This window comes from Gorilla gorilla, chromosome 19 (genome assembly GCF_029281585.2).
Source record: "Gorilla gorilla gorilla isolate KB3781 chromosome 19, NHGRI_mGorGor1-v2.1_pri, whole genome shotgun sequence".
Lineage (NCBI taxonomy): Eukaryota > Metazoa > Chordata > Mammalia > Primates > Hominidae > Gorilla > Gorilla gorilla.
In genome coordinates this window covers 22,548,057-22,566,970 of record NC_073243.2, presented here as the reverse complement: position 1 = coordinate 22,566,970, position 18,914 = coordinate 22,548,057, and the positions used below count along the sequence as shown (strand labels likewise).

The 18,914-nt window shown below is 59.2% G+C and overlaps 2 protein-coding genes across 8 annotated transcripts; both read right to left on the bottom strand.

Moving 5' to 3' along the window:
• Positions 1 to 1,840: 1,840 nt before the first annotated feature.
• Positions 1,841 to 3,423, bottom strand: SPEM1 (spermatid maturation 1). Of its 2 annotated transcripts, none has more exons than XM_055367376.2 (3): positions 3,318 to 3,423; positions 2,790 to 2,850; positions 1,841 to 2,691 (listed from the first exon to the last, which is right to left on the bottom strand). In XM_055367376.2, the coding sequence occupies exon 3, from the start codon at positions 2,646 to 2,648 to the stop codon at positions 1,872 to 1,874; it is 777 nt and encodes a 258-aa protein (XP_055223351.2). In that variant the 5' UTR covers positions 2,649 to 2,691; positions 2,790 to 2,850; positions 3,318 to 3,423; the 3' UTR covers positions 1,841 to 1,871. The 2 variants fall into 2 exon arrangements, with proteins under 2 accessions (XP_055223351.2, XP_004058531.5); XM_004058483.5 differs by lacking the exon at positions 3,318 to 3,423 and adding an exon at positions 2,949 to 3,166 and having other exon boundaries at positions 1,841 to 2,596.
• A 194-nt stretch (positions 3,424 to 3,617) lies between these two features.
• On the bottom strand, positions 3,618 to 18,872 carry NLGN2 (neuroligin 2). 6 transcript variants are annotated; one of them, XM_055367372.2, is made up of 9 exons: positions 17,912 to 18,871; positions 15,718 to 15,902; positions 14,802 to 15,505; positions 11,284 to 11,334; positions 8,999 to 9,148; positions 8,644 to 8,829; positions 8,344 to 8,536; positions 7,375 to 7,971; positions 3,618 to 6,554 (listed from the first exon to the last, which is right to left on the bottom strand). In XM_055367372.2, the coding sequence occupies exons 3-9, from the start codon at positions 15,259 to 15,261 to the stop codon at positions 5,681 to 5,683; spliced, it is 2,511 nt and encodes an 836-aa protein (XP_055223347.1). In that variant the 5' UTR covers positions 15,262 to 15,505; positions 15,718 to 15,902; positions 17,912 to 18,871; the 3' UTR covers positions 3,618 to 5,680. The 6 variants fall into 6 exon arrangements, with proteins under 6 accessions (XP_055223347.1, XP_055223345.1, XP_055223348.1 ...); XM_055367370.2 differs by lacking the exon at positions 15,718 to 15,902; XM_055367373.2 differs by lacking the exon at positions 15,718 to 15,902 and having other exon boundaries at positions 14,802 to 14,934; positions 17,912 to 18,869.
• Positions 18,873 to 18,914: the final 42 nt, after the last annotated feature.

Genomic DNA, 18,914 nt, shown 5'->3' with positions numbered 1-18,914 from the left:
CTCGGCTCACTGCAAGCTCCGCCTCCTGGGTTCACGCCATTCTCCTGCCTCAGCCTCCCAAGTAGCTGGGACTACAGGCGCCCACCACCACGCCCGGCTAATTTTTTGTTTTCATATTTTTAGTAGAGATGGGGTGTCACCATGTTAGCCAGGATGGTCTCAATCTCCTGACCTTGTGATCTGCGCACCTCGGCCTCCCAAAGTGCTGGGATTACAGGTGTGAGCCACCACGCCCGACCTTTTTTTTTTTTTTGATGGAGTCTCGCTCTGTCGCCCAGGCTGGGGTGCGGTGGCGCCATCTTGGCTCACTGCAACCTCTGCCTCCCAGGTTCACACCATTCTCCCGCCTCAGCCTCCCAAGTAGCTGGGACTACAGGCGCCCGCCATCACGCCCGGCTAATTTTTTTTATTTTTTATTTTTTATTTTTTATTTTTTAGTAGAGACGGGGTGTCACCGTGTTAGCCAAGATGGTCTCGACCTCCTGACCTCGTGATCCGCCCGCCTCGGCTTCCCAAAGTGCTGGGATTACAGGCGTTAGCCACTGCGCCCAGCCAAGGGGGCCCCAATATTTCATCCTCTGCTCCAATCCTGCTTAAGGGTATAGGACCTTCAGGGTGACTGGGGAACTGTGAAGGACTAGACGCCCTCTCAGCCATCCCTCCCCAAATAAACCAGGGCTTACGTGGGAACCAGGCCTCACCGGTGGCTGCAGCCTAACCCTGGGCTCTGGCAGGCACCAGCCTTCTGAGGAGCTAGGGCCATGGAGATGGAGATCTCTCCTCTAGTGCACGACTGCCTGGGGACCTGGGGTAGAATTTAGGGGCTTCTCTGTGCACTAAAGAAAACAAGGTATTAACTGGGCGTGGTGGTGCCTGTTGTCCCAGCTACTCAGGAGGCTGAGGCAGAAAGACTGCTTGAGCTCAGGAGGTTGAGTCTCCAGTGAGCCATGATTGCACCACTGCACTCCAGCCTGAGTGACAGATCAAGACCCTGCCTCAGGGGAGGGGGAGGAAACAGTCCGGGCACAGTGGCTCACGCCTGTAATCCCAGAACTTTCAGAGGTTGAGGCAGATCGATTGAGCCCAGGAGTTTGAGACCAGCCTAGGCAAAGTAGTGAAACCCAATCTCTACAAAAAATAGTGGTGCGGCTGGGGCAGGGTGGCTCACACCTGTTATCCCAGCACTTTGGGAGGCTGAGGCGGGCGGATCACCTGAGGTCAGGAGTTCAAGACCAGCCTGGCCGACATGGCAAAACCCCATCTGCACTAAAAATACAAAAATTAGCAGGGCATGGTGGCACACGCCTGTAGTCCCAGCTACTCAGGAGGCTGAAGGCAGGAGAACTGGTTGAACCTGGGAGGCAGAGGTTGCAGTGAGCCAAGATTATGCCATTGCAGTCCAGTGTGGGTGACAAGAATAGGACTCTGTCTTAAAAACAAAAACAACCCCCCCACACGCAAAAACCAACCAAACAAACAAACAAACAACAACAACAAAGTAGTGGCCCATGCCTGTAGTCCTAGTGACTCAGGAGGCTGAGGTGGGAGACAGTTGGGACTGCAGTGAACTGTGATTGCACCACTGCACTCCAGCCCGGGCAACAGAGAAGACCCTGTCTCAAAAAATAAAAAAAAAAAAAATTGAAAACAAGGTAGAGGCAGGTAAGAGCCTTGGAACCCAGAAGGGCCTAGGAAAGGCTGAGGACAGGGACAGGCCTGTGGGGCAAAAGGTTAATGAGGGTCCTCAGGGCTCAGGGCCCTGTGGCTAGGGAGAGCATTCTCTTCACAGCCACAGCTTCTAGGTGCTGTGTGGGCCCTGGCACCCCAACACCACCACAGATCACCTCCTCTCTCCTTTTTATTTTTTCCAGTCACCTCCCAGTTAGGGAACGGTACACCCAATTCTTGCTTGTCTCCTCGGCAGTGCTGGATCCAGAGGCTAGGGGGTAGCAGCGGGACAGGGCCTCCACCTCCCGGGTCAGTTCCCAAAGCCGCCGTCTCATGTCCCGGGCATCATACACTATTCGGCCTGAGGAGCGGTGCTGGGAAAATTCAGGGATGACTGCTGGGCCCAGGGTGGGAGCTGGGACAGGCTGGTACTGAGCCGCCTCTGCCTCTGGCACCGCCCCCTCCCCACCGTTCTTGTGGCTAGGAGCCTCAGGGCTGGGAGGTGGGGGGTTCACAGGATACACATAGGCCCTTAGGCCCAGCTCGGACCGTATGCCTGTTTTGAGGGGCCTTTCCTCTACGGTAGGCTGGAAGCGGATGGTCTGGGGAGGGGGCTCTGAGGCATCCTGAGACCAGGGAACCCAGGTCCCCTGAGTGTGTTGGAAGCCTTCCCAGTCCTCAGGGACATCCCAGTGGTAGGAGCAGATGGCTGGGTACTGATGAGGCTTCTCGTCATCAGTGTCAGGAGCCCAAGCTACTGGGCAGTGAGCCCAGCGTGTGGGAGAGCCTCGACGGCGATGGCGGTGAGCTGGGGGCGGGGTCACAGTCATGATCACAGGGTCCATGGTGCACCGAAGATGGACTGCAGGGGAACTCTGCTTCTTAGGGGGCTGGGTCTGCTTTCTGAGTGATGATGACTTGGGAGCTTCTGTGGATGGGGGAGAGGTGAGACTAGTGGGGAGGCCAGCTCCTACAGGCATGGAGAGGCAGGGCCCAGGAAGGGCAGCCACACAGCTATGGTGTCTGAGAGGGGCGAGCAAGAAGGGAAGGGGCTAATTTAGGGCTGAGGCTAGAGCACTTGGTTTCTGCCCCTCCTATGTCCCAGCCCCCAGACCTCTTACCTTTCTCACAAATGGTATCATGGAACACTTGGTATAAGACACCACGGAATCGGCTCCAGAGCTAGGTGGGGGAAGACACAGTGATCCCAGGTAGGCCCTGGCCGGCAGGCCTGCCCCCCACTATCCCACCAGCTCCCTCCCATCCGGCCCCACCCTGACCAGGGTCACTATATTGATGCTAATGTTAATGCAGATGATGAGGCCCAGCAGCAACAGGACAGAGTTGCCCAGGTCCTGGCAGCTGTTGCTGTTGCAGTTGTGATACGAGGCCCACTCGGGCCTCGGCTGCTCAACCATGGCCATGGGGTCCCCAGGACCACCGGGGCCCTTACGCCCCCAGCCCACCGTGCCGACAGTGTCCACTGACTGCCTGCCTGTCCCTGAGGGTCTTGGGAGTGAACGGGTCACAATGGTGCCAGGCCACTCCCTTCCAGTGTGCCAAGGGGCTACCCTGAGTCCTGGACCCGTGGCTGACCCTCTCGCCTGAGTCCAGGCCTTGGCAGAGGCCATGCCTCTCACCTCACATACCTCTGCTGAGCTAGCTGCCTACAACCAGCCCACTGGGCCTCTGGCCTGTTTGACATCTGCCCCCATCAGCCTTTGTCCTTCCATTATAGAACGACACCAGGCTCCAGTCTCGGCATAGACACGGGTCCTGACATTCATTTGCCAAACAGACCCATTACCATGGCAACCAGACCCCAGCACCCACTCCCCCTTCCTCTCAGACCTCAGAGCTGGTCACTGAAAAGAACCCTCCTCCCTCGTCACTTCCCCAGGGCTTGTTTCTTTAGAGACCGCCCTCCCCACAACAGAGCAGGCACAACCAACAGTTAAACTTTTATATTTACAATATTCTCTTCATCTTTTGCCAGGTTTAAAAATGTGTACAGAGCCGCAAAGGGTTGGGGTAGGGATAAGGGATTGTCGGGATTGTTTTGGGGAGAGGAGCTGGGCATTGGAGTCCGTGGCTGAATCATGGGGTCCCCCAGCCCCCCTCCCATGCCCCAATTCTGAGGGCATCTGTCTACAGGGTTCAGGGCCCAGGTCTCTAGCATTTGGAGGGCATGGCTGTTTGGAGAGGAGCTAGACCAGGCAGGGGAAAGGATCAGAAAATAACTAATTTTCCATGGATGGAGGTAGGAAGAGAAGGGACAGTCAAGAGGCAAAGTTCTGGGGACTCAAGACCAGGGATTCTGGATTTGGGTGTCAGTGGAAGACAGCACCCCAGCCCCTATTCAAGTTTGGCACTAACACCCCACAAAATGCCAGCAGATGAGGACTCTCCCCTCGTCCACTGTGTCCCTTAAGCCCTTCCAGACATCATTCTTTTCCCAGATGCCCAAGCCCAAGGCCCTCCGGGGAGTCACCTCACACATTTCAAATTATTCCTGCTGGTGTCTGCCCAAGCCCTGTCCCCACTGCCCCTCCATCTGTTCCCCAGCACCACTGACCTCATTCTCCCAACCTGTCCGGTGAGACCTTTCTCCCCACTGCCTCCCTCCACCATTCAAGGCTCCTTTCTTTCAGACAAGGAGGGGGCGTGGGTCAGAGGAGGGTGGTCAGCTGAGGAGAAGGCTGGTCTGACACTGAGATGGGGACAGCTTCAAAGAGGGGGACGGAGATGAAGGGGAACGGAGAACTGAGGCAGGGTGGGGGAGACATGGTGAGGAGAAGGGGCACAGGCGGGAGCCCCCTCACCTGCCACATCCCTCGCCCTGTATCCTGCTTGCCCTTAGTTTCCCCAGCCCTGCCTGGGACTGGGAAATTCTCGGCACATTTGGGGAGTCTTTCCGCTCAAATCCACCTACCCAGTTTGGCACAGATGAGCAATGCTCCGAGGCCTGGGGAAAAGGCTGTCCTCGGACCACAGTGAGGGCTTTGGTCAAACATGCGTGGCCTCTGCGGGGGGGCACGTTGCCACGCCCCCTCCCCCCAACTCGGGAGCAAGGGCCGGGCCTCCCTCGGGGTTTGTTCACCCTCCTCAGCTCCTGTCAATTAGAAGTCTGTGCTCACCTGCCATGTGAGGAGGAACTGGGTGCTGGGCCTGAGGCCTGGGGGAGGCAGGGAAGTGCTGGGAAGAGAGGGGCTGTCTGCCTGGGGAAACACACATCCACATGCAAGAACCTGTTTCCACTCAGAGAAATGTGTCCTGGACCACGGGAAAATAAGCTTCCAGGCAGCATCGGGATGCGTGGACTCCTCCCTCCCCCAGCAGGAAATCTGTGTCTGTCCTCTCTGGAAGGTGAGGGCCTCCCCGGCAGAACGTGCTTCATCTGACTTGTGCCAAGGGGGGCGTCGGGGGGAACATGCTTCGCCGGGGTGGTGGCAAGGGAGGCAGGGGCGAGGGGGCTGTGATTTCCTCGCTGCTTCCCAGGCTCCATCCTCTGTGGCCTGGTGGCCAAGGGTCACTGTATGTGAACACACCACTTCCAGGGTCTCCAGGGGGAGGGAGAGGGGAGGAGGTGGGAGAAGGGATGGGGGAACAGGATTCTGGGGTACAAATCCCCACAGAAATTCTTTGAGGGGGCCAACATGTGTCCAGGGTGGCAAAAAAAAACCTCACCCTGCACATGGGAAAACACACCCCATTGTGAGAAAGCACACCTCCACGCGGGAAAATACCACATTCCACACACCAAAGACTGGTGTCCCAATGGGGGGGGAGAAAACGCCCCCCAGTTGTTCAAAGGCCCAGATCCAGAGAAGAGACTGGGCTTCTCTGCGTGGGAAAGACACGCATCGCAGGGAGGAATCCCATGTCCACCTTAGCGCTGCTGGATGGCGTGTGACGACTCCACAGGAGAAAAGCCAGTTGCCAAGTCCTCCTCCCTGCCTTCGGAGTGGCCGGGCCAGGGAGGGCCGGGGAGGAGGGCCTCCCCACCCGCCCCCTATACCCGAGTGGTGGAGTGAGGGTGGGGTAGCGTGTTGTTGTGGCTGGTAGCGGTGGGAGGGGGCGGGGGGAAGGGCCCGAAGGGATGAAGGGAGGGGGGCGGTGGGGGTGGCGGTGGCCCCAGGCCACTGGGCAGCAGGGTCAGGGCCCCGGGGGCCAAGAGAGGCACATCGTCCGGTGCCCGGCGCAGGGCCAGGGTGTAGTCGGGCGGGCAGGCAGGGCGCAGAGCCTCGGCAGGGTCCGCCCCGACGCCACCACCCCGCTTCAGCTGCAGTGACACCAGCTCCTCCTCTGGTGGCAGCTCACGGCCCGCAGCGGGGAGCAGGGGGCCCCCACCAGGCACGCCAGAGCCTGAGCCGCCAGGTGGGCTGAGCCGCCTGCACCGCAGCTCCTGCCGCCGGTCCCGCTTGTAGTAGAGGGCAGCAAAGGCCAGGATGTTGAGGAAGAGGAGGGAGGCACCCACGGCCACAGTGACGCTCAGCTCCGTGGAGTAGTCCCGCGAGTCCCCGGGGAAGCGGTCGTAGGCCCTCGGGCCAGGCTCCGGCTCGGGCTCGGGAGGCAGGGTGGCAGGCGGCGGGGGCCGGCGTGTGCCCGGGGCGCCGGCGGGGGGACGAGGCGGCCAGCGCGTGGCGTAGGGAGGCAGGCGCGTGGTGGTGGTGAAGAGCTCCGTGTGCAGGTTGTGCAGGTGGGGCACGAGCTCCAGCCAGAAGGCCACCTTGTTGGCGCGGTAGTTGTCACGCACACGTGGCTTCAGGCCTATGTGCAGATACTGCTTCTCCTTGCTGTTGAATTTGCTCCACACCACCTCCTCGAAGCGATTGGGCTTGGTGTGGATGAACTTGGTATCCTGCGGCACCGGCTGGTTGGGGTCCCTGTGGGCACAGGAGGGCAGGGAAAGGAGGAGTGAGGGCAAGGCTCTGAAGGAGGGTGGATGGCAGTGGGCAGGGAGACAGACAGAGATGCAGAGAGACAGGGGGACAGCAAGAAAGCCAGAGAAAAAGTCACAGAGGCAGAGAGACACAGATGGATATGAAGAGACAGAGAAACTGCCTGTCTCTTCAGGCAAATAGGCAAGTAGGGATGGAGACAGACTGCCAGAGACAGCCAGAAATGCGGGCAGAGGGGCAGGGACACACACAGAGATAGCCAGGGAGAAGCAGAAGCTGAGCCTGAATGAAACACAGACAGGGTCAAAGACACGGGAGGGACAGCCAGAGACAGAGACACAGCCAGGCTGAAATCAGCCAGCAGCCAGAGACAGTGAAAAGTAAGCAGACAAAAGAGAGCAGCAGAGGGAAGTGGAGAGCTGTCAGTGGATTTTCAGAGAGACAGAGACAGAAGTAAAGAGACACACAAACTCTTACACACACTCAGACACACACACCTGAGCAGTCAGCCAGAGGTGCAGAGCCCTAGGGGGGTCGGGCAGGGGGGATCAGGCAAGGAGGAGGGAGAGATAGACGCCAAGCCAAAGCCACTGAGTGGGCCCCCAACTCCCCAGAAAGGACAGCCGCTTCTCTGTCTGATACTGCTGAGTCTCCAACGCTCAACTCAGTGCCTGGCACAGAGGTGTCTGGGTTGGTTTCACTCGAGCAAGAGGGCAGGCCAGAGTGAGTGCCTTAACAGAGGAACAGCGGCCATGTGAAGTAGGGAGGGCCCCGCCCAGCCCCACCCAGCCCCTCAGGCCCTCACCCAGTCTTGGCGAAGTTGGTCCAGTAGGTCATGACCACGGCACTGAGCATGACGTCATTCTTGGAGAAGTTACAGGGGAAGAGGTCGGTGGCACCCACCATGGGCACGCCAAAGACATAGGGCAGTTCATCCCCGTGCGCCGCATCTGCCCACTCAGGCCGGCCCTCCGCCTGGCAGTGGTGGTAGAAGGTGTAAAAGTAGACGGGAGACTGGTAGTCGGCGTGCAGCTTGGCAGTGGCCACAGCTGGTGCCACCCATTGGTGGTCAGTAAAGAGCGCCAGCAGGGTTTTGCGGCGCATTTCGCCATTGTCCCGGTCGGCCCAGTCTGTGTACATAAACTTGATGGTCTCCCGAAGCACATCCTTGCCTTCCGGGTAGCCATACAGGTTGTCCACAAAGTTGGAGACAGTGAAGTCAAAGGCGCTGGCAGACACACCGTCCTCGCTCTCTGCAGAGTCCTCCACGAACTTGAGGCCCTCTCCCTGGTTGACGCCGATGAGCATGTCGTAGTTGAGGAATTCTCCCTGCTGCATGAGGATCTCAGGGTCATCGGGGACCACGTCGCCATCCACCACGGGCCCAAAGGCGATGTGGTAGCTGGGGAGAAGGGGTCAGGGTCTCACCACCTGCTCACTGGCCTCCTCTTGGCCTGTGGCCTGCTAAGCCCACACACAGATGCTTCCCTCTACCTGCAAGACCCTTCTTCCCTACTTGAAATCCTCCAATGGGTCCTTTGGGAGATCTGGCCTCTCTGGAAGTCATCCCAAAGCACTTCACGGCACCCTGTGCTCACCTGCTCTGTCTGAGCACCTCCACTGAAGGAAGGCTTGCAAGAGGAGGCCACTTACTGGGGGCCAGAAGCCCATCTCTCCTTGCCAAATGGTATGCCCACAGGCACCTCTCACCTCAGCCTCCTTGGAACCAGCAAGGATAGTGAAGGCCTGGACCCAGCCCTCTCCCACCCCATACCGGGCAGGCTGCACGTCCTGGTCCACCAGCTCCCGGGAGGGCTTCCGGCGCAGACACTCCACAGCTTCAGCGCTGTCCTCTCGGTCACAGCCCACCTTGGCTGCCAGCAGCCGCGTGTACTTGAGCGGCTGGTAGTTGACAGACCAGCTGGAAATGGCGGTGCCACTCTGGGCGATGGCCTTCTGGAACAGCCCTGACGGGACAGGCAGACCTCAGGCCAGGCTGTGAGTACCGGCCTGAAGGAGAGGGGGGAGTTGGCAGGGTTGGGAAGGGTGGAACAGGCTGGGACACTGCTGGTACCTTCTGAATGGTGGGAGAGGATCAGAAGGTTGACGCAGGAGGCCCCTGCCCCGGAACCAAAGATGGTGATACGCTCGGGGTCGCCCCCAAAGTGGGCGATGTTTTCACTGAGCCAGCGCAGGGCCTGGATCTGGTCCAGGAGCCCATAGTTGCCTTTTGCAGCCTGGTCCCCGGTGCTGAGAAAACCTGGGAGTAGAGAAGAAGAGGGCTCCCTGGAGGTGTCACAGCGCCCCTGCCCCCTTTCTGGGCAGCTCAGTCCAGCCCAGAAGCCATTCTGCTGGATGTGGAGGAACCCTGCCCACCAGGCCCACCTCCCAGACTCCCCCGAGCCCCAGAGTTGGCTGCCCACCCTCACCGAGCACCCCAAGACGGTAGTTGAGCGTGGCTACAATGACGTTGCCGTAGGCAGCCAGGACTGAGCCATCGAACATGTTTCCGGTCCCCTCCATGTAGGAGCCGCCATGGAGAAACAGCATCACAGGCTTCTTCCCAGGGTCACGGATATCTGTGTGGGGAGGGGGTGGGCAGGTGGGCCAGGGGGTCAGGGACAAGGACACAGTCAGACCGGAAGCAGCACCGCCCAGCTCCCAGGCCTGCTGAGGACTGGCCTGGAGCTCAGGGGACATGTCACTCCCATCCCTGGGGGGCAAGACCGGATTCCCCTCCTCCCTCCCCAGCTAGCCCTGGCAGACATTCCCTCCCCACCCTCTGCCAGCCTTCCCCGCGGCACTTCTCCAATGCAGACTTTCCAAGAAACCCCGTAGAGGCTGGGGGTGGGCAGTGGCCCTCCTTAGGGCATCTGCTGGATCCAGGGAACCCCCAGCACCCCCGCACACAGCACATCTCCTTCCTGTCCCTGGGAAGAGCAAGCTCCCGAGGCTAGAACTGGAGCTGGAGCTGCTGGGAGGGTCCTGGCGTCTCCTCCGACTCAGGCCTTGGGCCTCCACTCCACATGGTACCCTGGTCGGTGGGTGAGGGGTGCCAGGCCTAGGGTCCCTGGTCTGTGGGTGAGGGGTGCCAGGCCTAGGGTCCCTGGGGCTTGGTCTCCTCCCCGCCCTAATTCCTTTCTAGGTCACCTCCCCAGTCACCATGGCAACCCCCAGCCTAATTACTGTGGCAGGAGGAGGAAGAGCCTGCTTAATGAAGCCAGGGTGCAGCTTAGTTTTGGACACCCCCATACTGGCCTGAGCCCTGGGTTCTGCACTGGGCTCCTTCCCGCCATACCCCCTGAGGATCCCCTGATCACTGCCACATGTGATCAGGCCCTTGAGTTGCTCCACATTGGACTGAAGGGTGACTAATTCCAGAGGAGGTGGGAGTCTGAGAGTGCTTGCCAGGGTCCCTGAGGCTACAGTATCCTCCCCTGCAGCTCCCCATGATTCAGCCATAGTGCTAGGGCTGGGGTCACCCCTGGCCCACAAGCCCTCCTCTTTCTTGACACTGGCCCTCCCTGCTAGCCTGGACACTCAGCAAACCAAAGCCAGGCCTGGGCCTCCACAGCTGGTCCCCAGCGTCTCTGTCCACCTCCCTCATCCTGGTAGAAACATCCCTCCTGCCAGAAGGTCAACCTGAAGGTCACTAAGACATTCTCCTTGACCTCACAGACAGCTTCCTGCCTCCCATCCCTAAGACCCCCTGTGCAGCCCCCATGCTCCTGACTGCTTCCGCCAGAGCTTCTAGGTGGGCAGCACCCTCGCTGGGTTCTCCTCAAATCCTGTCCTCTCCTTTGCTCCTGAACCTCAAGTAACCTCCCAGCACTTTCAGGCCGGAATCTCCTTCCCTCCAAGGTCCTGTCCTAATTGTCCTCAGTTTTCCCATCCTCACCCCACCCCTCTCCCAGTGTGAGGGGAGGAGGGGTCAGAAAGGGAAGGAGCAGGAAGAGGGGCTGGGGCGACAAGAATTCAAAACCAACAACAAAAACAGGATCAAGAAAGAAGAAAGAAAGAAAGAAAAAAACAACCAAAAAGCAAGAAGCTCTCGGGGCAGATTCAACAAGAAAAGAAAAAACAAAAAGATCCATTTTGGAAAAAAAGAAAAAAAGAAAAAAATTCTTTGCATTTTTTTTTTCAAAATTTTGTGGTGAAACTTCAAGATATTGGGCCCTGTTTTAAAAAATTGTCAAATTTCTTTAATTCACTTCGAATGTTTGCGTTTTCTGTGTCTGACAGGCTTTTGGAAATTGCGACAGGCTTCTGATGTTTCAATGGTGTCATCAATTTGCCAACTTTTAAATTTTTTTTGAACTGTTGTTTTGCTCCAATTTCAAATTGGTTTTTTCAAATGTTACATTTCACAAGTTTCAAAACCATCCAGATTTCTTTCAAATTCTAAACATTTTAACCAATTCTTTTGAATTTTATTTTTCTGACATTCCAATTTCTTTTTGTTTTTCAGCTTATTTTCACCATGTTTAGCTTTTCTGGCAGGTTTTCTACTGGGTCCAACATTGTTCAAATTTCGTTTGAAGTTTTCATAATTCTTTTTTCCAATTATTAAACATTTTTCTTTTCTTTTCTTTTTCATTTTAGTTGGGAGAACGACTGAGGGGCCTTGAGGGCTGTGGGGACATTTAGTGAGGGGCAGGGCCATGAATGTCCTCTTATAAGCAACCACATGCAGCAGCGGGATTTTTAAATCTACCTGTGTCTGGCGGATTGAGCGTCGCCTCGTCACGTTTTTTTGTGAGCGGACCTAAGACCGGGAACACAAAACAGAGAAAAAAGGACAATTTTGTGGGGAAAGATGGGGGTCGGGGGGAGGTGGTGGATGGGGAGGGGAGGAGAGAAAGCAGAAAAGGGGAGGGTGGGGGAGGCAGAAAAAATAAGCCAAAAAAAGCAAAATTTGTTTGCAAGAAAAAGAAACCAAGAAAAGAGAAAAACGTTTCTACAACCCAATTTTGTTCCCCTCCCCAGAAAAAGTCATGCCCCAAAGAAAAGGCTGGTTTTGGGGGGGTGGGGTGCCTGAGTGGGCTGAGGCCTGTCTTAAGACATATCGACTTGGCTGGAAAGGTTTTGGCTTGTCGATGTGTTTGCTAATTGCTGGAAATGAAACAGTGTTAGAGGTGGGGTGGGAGGGGAGGGGAAGCCCACCCAGAGCCCCTGGGAGACCAAGGCCAGCTTGCCACCCAGGCCACCTCTCAGAAGGCCCCCTTCAGGGCCAGCGAAGCACCTGCCTGCCGCACCCCACAAGGCTGTAGCGAGGAGAGACTGCCGCAGAAAAGACTCTGCTTCCCTCTGGACCACTCTGCAGGGCAGAGAGCAGGACAGGGTTGGGGGGGCAGCCTGCCCCACAGCTCAGCCCCAGAAGCCTTCCGCTCCCCACTGGAGGGCTATGGGAAGGTCAGCTGGGGCTGCCCGCCCGCTACCCAGCCTCACCACCAGCACTTCTCGTCTATCCGCACTCACAGGCCTGGCTTCTCACCCCAGCTCCCCAGTGTGGGCAAAGCAGGGAAGGGGGTCATCAGGTCTTGCCCTCCGCTCCAGCTCAACCCTCCGCACTCCCCCCAACCTCGTCCCTTACCCAGGCTTCCTCTCCTCCCCGCAAAACGGTGAATTTCCCACCAGGGCCACCAACCGCTGCCTCCCCTGCCCCTGCTCCACTGCCAAAAAGCACCCCTTCCCCAACGGCCGAGCGGGTGGTTCAGTCCACAGATAGGGAACGAGGAACACAGTGCCCTGAGCCAGCCTGGCACACAGGTGCTAGCAGGTACCGGGAGCACCAGGTTCGCCCAGTGTCAGGGCTTCTTTCAGATTACGGGGTTGGTCAGGGGCGAGCTGGAGCCCAGAGGCCTGGGGGTTCCCCGAGGCTGATTGGTTTTTCCTCAATGGCACAGGGACTGGCACGTGGGTCAAGGCCAAGGATGGGTCAAGGCCAAGGCAAGCTCTGGAAGGCGTCTCCTAAGTGGCAGTGATGGCCCCACGGGGACCCACTGGGAACAGGGCCTCTTCTTTGTGAGAGGATGGGGTGGGGACAAAGTGAGCAAGGCATGTGTGCACGTGAGTCCATGAAGCGCGTGTGTGTGCGCGCGCCTGAGTCAACCTCTTCCTCCCAGAGCTGGTGTGAAGATTCAGTGAGATCACCTGAATGTGTCAGGCCCCAGGCAGGTCTGCAATCAGCAGTGGCTAAAAATACAGAAGGTGTGGGCAAGGGTGGTGTGGGGGCAGGGGTGGACAACTGTGTGGAGGTGTTGGGGTGGACAGTCCATTGGTGACAAGTGCTGGGTGGATGTTTCACATGGAAGGTGACGAGACAGCACCCATGAGGGGGCCCTGGGTTGTGCAGAGCCTGTGTGAGAGTGGGAAGTGCTGGGATGGGCAGCCCACATGGAGGTGCTGAGGTGAAGGACTCATGATGGGGCAGGCGCTGGGATGGCAGAGGAGTGTGGTGTGCACAGCTCTTCTGTGGAGGGCGTCGTACTGGGGGGCACGTGGGGCATGTACTGGGATAAATGGCTTATGGGGAACTAGGGTGCTTCAAATTTGAATAGGATTAGAGTAGATGACTCTCTGTGCATTGTGTGTATGGGTTGTGGGGAGGCGTGGTTTATATGGAGAGGGGTATGGCTAGGATGGGGGATACAGGGTGAATGGTCCATTTGCGAGGTATTGGGATGGACATGGGTGGGTGGAGGTGCATGAGAGGTTCTGTGCTTGGCAGGGGGGGATTCCGAGTGCAGGGGGCATGGTGTTGGAGTACTTGTTCGGTGAGTAGGGTGCAAGCTTGCCAGATGTGTTTTCACCACCTGAGGTCCGGTGCAGATGATCTCTAGGTAGGAGTGGGGTAAACAATGATTGAGGAGTTTTGGGGTTGTTGGGGACTGTGGTGTGAGGGGCCTGCTGAGCACGCGGCCCAGGCTCGCAGGTTACTGGATGTGTGGATGTTCTTAAGGCACGTGATCTATATCCAGGGATGCTGGGGAGCACAGGTGTGTGTGGGTGACACGGTACATAGTTTCAGAGATGTACTGGGTGTGTGTGTGATATGAAAGTATTGGGAATTGTGATTGTGGGGTGCTGGAGCACAAGGTCAGTGTATAGGTTGGTTGGGTGATGATTTAAGCGTGGAGTAGTTGGGATTTGCGGTCTGTTTTGGGACTTGAGCATATGCTGTGGAGGTGCTGGGTATGTACAGGGTACATTAGGAGCTCCTGGGTACCAGGCCTATGTGTAAGGTTGCTGGAAACATGGACTGTGGGAAGCGTGGTGGCAGCGGATGGTCTATACGCAGACGCTGCCATGTTTTGGAGCGGTAAGATGGGTGTCAGAAGAGCCATGCGGGGTGCGGGGGGGTGTTTGTGAGGCTGGTCTGCTGCGATGGCTGGAATCCACCTATTGCACCCTGTTCACACTCTGGAAGGTGTTCTGATTAGTCTTGGAGTGCTGAGGATGGAGGGTGGAGAACTGTCCAGAAGGAATGTGCCAGGGGCTATGAGCAGTCCTGCAGTGAACAAGAGTTCATTAAGAACAGAAGTTCAAGAGCCCCAGGGAAGATGGGTGGGCTGTGCTGTGAGTGGAGGGGCCCTCAGCAAGGAGCTTCCCTGATCCTTCAGGGGCGTACAGGAGTCAAGGGAGAAGAGAAGGACATCGGTACCACTGCCAAGGTGCTCAGCTCAGGCAAGGGGCTCAGCTCAGGCAAGGGGCTCTGGACATGATGTGATAGATGGAAGGCAGCCCTCGCCGGCCAGGGGGAGAGGGAGAGCCTGCGTTGTCCTTGGGGTGCAGATGTAGCTAACCTGGGTATTCTGCCAGGAACAAGCCCAGGTCTGGCGGCAGGAGGCGGGGCAAGGTTGGAGTGGGTGTCTGAGCAGAGGATGGATCACCTGATTCCCCCTCCGTGGCCAGGTTGAGATTAGCTGGCAGACTGTGCCTCTTTGGGGAGAGAGTGGGTGAGCCTAGTCCAGTGCCTGCCATCCCCACCATGGCCCCCCATGGGCATAAAGAACTTAAGGAGCGGCTGTCTGCAGGGTGTGTGCCTGGGACTGCCTGGAGGCACCCTTACAATCCTCAGGGGGCACGTAGAGGTTGCAGGGACACTCCGTCCCTCACTGCCCCCACAAAGGCCCAGCTCTGAGCCCTAGAGCGGTGCCAGTGCCTGAGGGTCTGCATGTGCGTTTGTGGGCTGTGTCCACGGGGTGCCCGGCTTTGTGCCCGCGCCCTTACCGTCCTCGGTGGGCACGTAGAGGTTGAGGTACAGGCAGTCCTCGCTCTGGTTCTGCACGTAGGTGGCGGCCGCCTCCAAGTTGTCGGTGAACCACACAGGCAGCATGATGGCGGGCAGCGCCCCGTGCAGGTTCTGCGGGCAGGCGGGCGGCAGGGTGGTGGCGTTGCGCACGCCGGGCCACGAGGCGGGCGCCTCAGGCGGCTGGAAGCGGCGGGCGCCCAGGGGCGGCGTGGCGTAGGGCACGCCCAAGAACTGCACGACGGGGCCCAGGATCTCGTTGTTGAGCTCGCGCCGCACACCGCGCACTCGCCCGTAGGCCGTGTTCACCACCGGGAAGCGCTCCTCCCCGAGGCTGCCGAGGCCCAGGCCGGGGCCGCCCGGGGCGCCGCCGCCGCCGGGACCCCCTCCCCCGCGTTGAGCCCCCGCCAGCCCCACCAGACACAGCGCCAGGAGCCACATGCTGATCGGGGGACCCCCCCTCCCTCCCCGGGACCCTCCCCCCTCGGAGAGAGAGAGAAGGGGGGGAGAGGGAGGGAGGCCCCCCTCGCCCCAGGAGGGAGGAGGGGGTGGGGGAAAGGAGGGAGGAGGGGGTTGGGGAGGGACCTGGGTTAGACTGGACAGAGAAGGGGTCTGTTCCTCTCCATGGAGGGGGCACGGGGTGGGGAAGGGGAAGGACGTGGGAGAAGGTGAAGGCAGGCCCGACCTGCGGGAGGTGGAGCGAGAGGGGCAGGGCGGCAGGATACAGACAGACGGACAGACAGAAAAATACAGAGGTGGAAGAGGGCAAGGGAAATTGGATGGGGCAGACAGAAAGGAATGGGGAAACAGAAGAGACAAGTGGTTAGTGACCTGGAATTCAGACCAAGTTGCCCCCTTCTCCCACCCACAGGCCCCCTGACACCTCCCCACTCCCACCTAGCAGCCCTTCTCCCCTCAGCAGACGCCTAGGTTGGGGGTGGGGCCCAGATGTGGTTCAAGTCCAGGACCCAGCCAGAGGAGAGGCGTGTCAGCTCTCCAGACCCAGCATGCTCCCTTCCAGCTGATGTATCCCTCCCAGGCAGGTTCTCCTCAGGGACTCAGGAGTCCCAGCTCCCACCTCCCTGGGAGGGAATGAGGTAGACAAGGAAGAGAAAACAAAAATACCAAGTCATTAATTAGCTGGAAGTGGCAGGTTTGTTTATACGTGTTAATTACTCCTGAGCTGTAATTTCATGGCGCTGAACCCCCACCCCAGGCCAGACTCAGGCCTTTCTTGGGACTGCACAAACCTAGCACCTTATCCCCACTTCAACACACCATTCGCTAAGGATTTGTGCTGCCTGCGACCCCTCTCTCCCCAGACTCCATTTCCTCCGTCAGAAGTTGGGGTACCTTGAGGCTGGGGTTAGAGTAGGGAGGGGACGCTGGAGGGGCAAATCCAGGGACAGATGCGTGATCCTGCAGCCGGTTGCCGGGTGACGGGATGCTGCCCCGCAATGTTACCTCGGCAACGGGCTGCAGCTTTAACCCTGGAGGGGGGTTCTGGAGGAAGATGGGAAGGGGCTGGCTTGGTTTGGGGGTCCATTCAGGGCATGAAGGGGAGGGCAAAGGTGTGAGTCAGAATGCAAGAGTTCCCCCCAACCTTAACATAGAGGAAGAAGTATATATGTTGAGAGGAAGGGGAGATTGGGGGCACCAAGAACGCTAAAAGCTCTGCCTGTTGGCCAATCAGAGCCTAGCCTTAGTGACCAGGCCTCTGGCTTGGGAGAGGGGGTGCTGAGGTGGGCTTGAAGAGACATCACAGGAGCCTACTGACTGCCCCCCTCCAGCAATTTCAAGCAACCTTGGACCCCACCACCTTTTCATCTTTGCAAGCCATTGTGACCCATGTCCTGGGGGCAACACTTAGCTTTCTTCTCTTCCCATCCCAACCCATCCATTCACCTACCCTTCCCCTTGCCGCCCCCCCTACAGTTGCTGCTCTGATGCCTGGGTGCTCAGGGCAGCAGGGGCCAGCCAAGGGAGAAGATCAGACCGGAGGGGCAGACACCCAGGTCATTTCGGCAAGCCCCCCCCCCCCCCGCCCCCCCACCAGCCGCCAGAGCTGTTTGCTGACGCGGGGTTTTCAGAGCCAGGCGCCAGCCCGCGGGTGGCTCTCTGCAGGTGTCAATTTATTCCAGAGATGAGGACACAGGAATCCTTACCACACACACCCAGTCATGCCCCCTGCCTTTCAGCTTCTCTAAGGCTCCTCTATTCCTCCATCACCTGGAGGTGGCTCTGGGCTGATTCCCCCAGGGTCTCCTTTTCCTGTGCCAGACTGGGCTCAGCTACCATGGCCTTGCTGCCCCCTCCCCCTCCCCACAACAAGATCTGTCTCAGTCACCCTCTCCTCTTGAGGGTACTCTGGGCCCCTGGCCTCCTCCCACCAGCCAGCTCCGCTCCCTCCTTCCCTCCCACTGGAGGCCCCCCCATCTCTCTCCTCTCCGTAGTGCTCCCTGAGAGCATCTTTTCTGGGCCTCTTCCAGCTTGCTCCAGCTCTTGCCTTCAGTCTCTCACCCTCGGTCTTTTTACATCTTTCTCTTCTGTATCTCTCTCCTTGGTGTTTCTCATTTCTTTCTCTCTCCTCCAAATGCCTTCCCCAAATTTCCCCCTTAAGCCTTCTGTCTCTCTCTCCTGTCTTTCCCCATCACTGTCTCCCCCATTTTCTCTCCCCATCTCTGTCTGCCACATCTTGCTCCCTCCTCCTTCTCCCTATCCCTCTGCCTTCTCTCTCCATTCCTGCCCAGGCCTGACTCCCCCAGCCGGGGAGAGTTGAGGGACGGGGGCTCAGGCCGCAGGCCCCCCCTTCCTGCAGTGGTGAAAATGGCTTGGCCGGGAAGGGGAGAAGGAGGGGGAGGGGGAGATGGGAACACACGGGGTCTGTGGGCCCATTCAAAGGATCATTCATGGACTGGAGAGAGGCAGAGACAAAGAGACCAAGACGCAGAGACACGGCGAGAGCATCCCTAGGCGGAGACACGCAGACAGAGCAGGCTGGGGGAAACCAGGCGCAGGGAGGGAGATGGGGAGAGGGAGACCCCAGTGGACCGCCACGCAGCCCCCTCCACCGACCCGGCTTAGGTCCTACCTGGCTCAGCCCTGGGGCCGTGGTGCCTCCATCCAGGGCTCCGAGTGGGGGGCGAAAGGCCTTCGGGAGGGGGCGGCGGCCTCTGAGCCCCCGCGGCCCCGCAGGCCCAGCCCCCGCCCGCAGCGCCTCACCCGGCGGGGGAGGGGGATCGCCCCAGCCCCGGGGGGCGGGGCCGGGATCCAGTCGATCCCCGGGAAAAGGAGAGCTAGGGGATGGGATCAGGGGGAGCCCGAGAACAGGGAACCCCGCAGTAGGGACGATAGAGAAAGGAGGGGGCAACGGGACAGGACTAGATTGAGGATCCGCTGGTTCCGTGGGCCGGCTTCGAGAGACCAGAAGGCGGTCCAGGCGGAGGATCCTAAGGATCGGGTGCTGGAGGAGGAGTCCACGTTAATCCCCAGGGGCCCGGGGCCCGGGAGCGCAGGATCCGCGGTGCAGGGGCAGGGATCCAGCCGGAATCCTCGGGGAGGGGGAGGGATCTAGTCGATCCCGAGGGCGGGCGGGAGGGGGAGGTCCGGGGAGTCAGAGGAGGGCGGGAGCCGAGTCCAGAGCCCCGGGGCGGGGGTCAGCGCGGATCCTAGGAGGGAAGGCGGGGGTGAGGGGAGGCTTCAAGGGACGCTCAGCAGCCGGGAGGCCCGGACTCCTGGCTCCGCGCGCCAGGGCCCGCCCGCCCCGCGTCCATCCCAGCCCGAGAGTGATGATCCGCCGGCGGAGCAGCCGCAGCAGCCCCGCGCGTCACCGCGCGGCCGCCTCCCCCGCCCCCTGCCGAGAGAGCGGCGCACACCCCCCGCTCGCACCCGCCTGCCCGCCCGCCCTCCGGAGAATGGGGGGATTGGAGATGGTGGGAAGAGGCGGGAGTGGACAGACGGACAGATGGACGTAGCGGGCCAGGGCAGGGTGGAGACATTCCACCGGATCTCCCACCCTCAGGGCTCTCGCGGTCTCGGAGGGCTGGGGGGGGGTAGAATATCTTAACTACAGGGGGCGGGGCATCATACAAAGA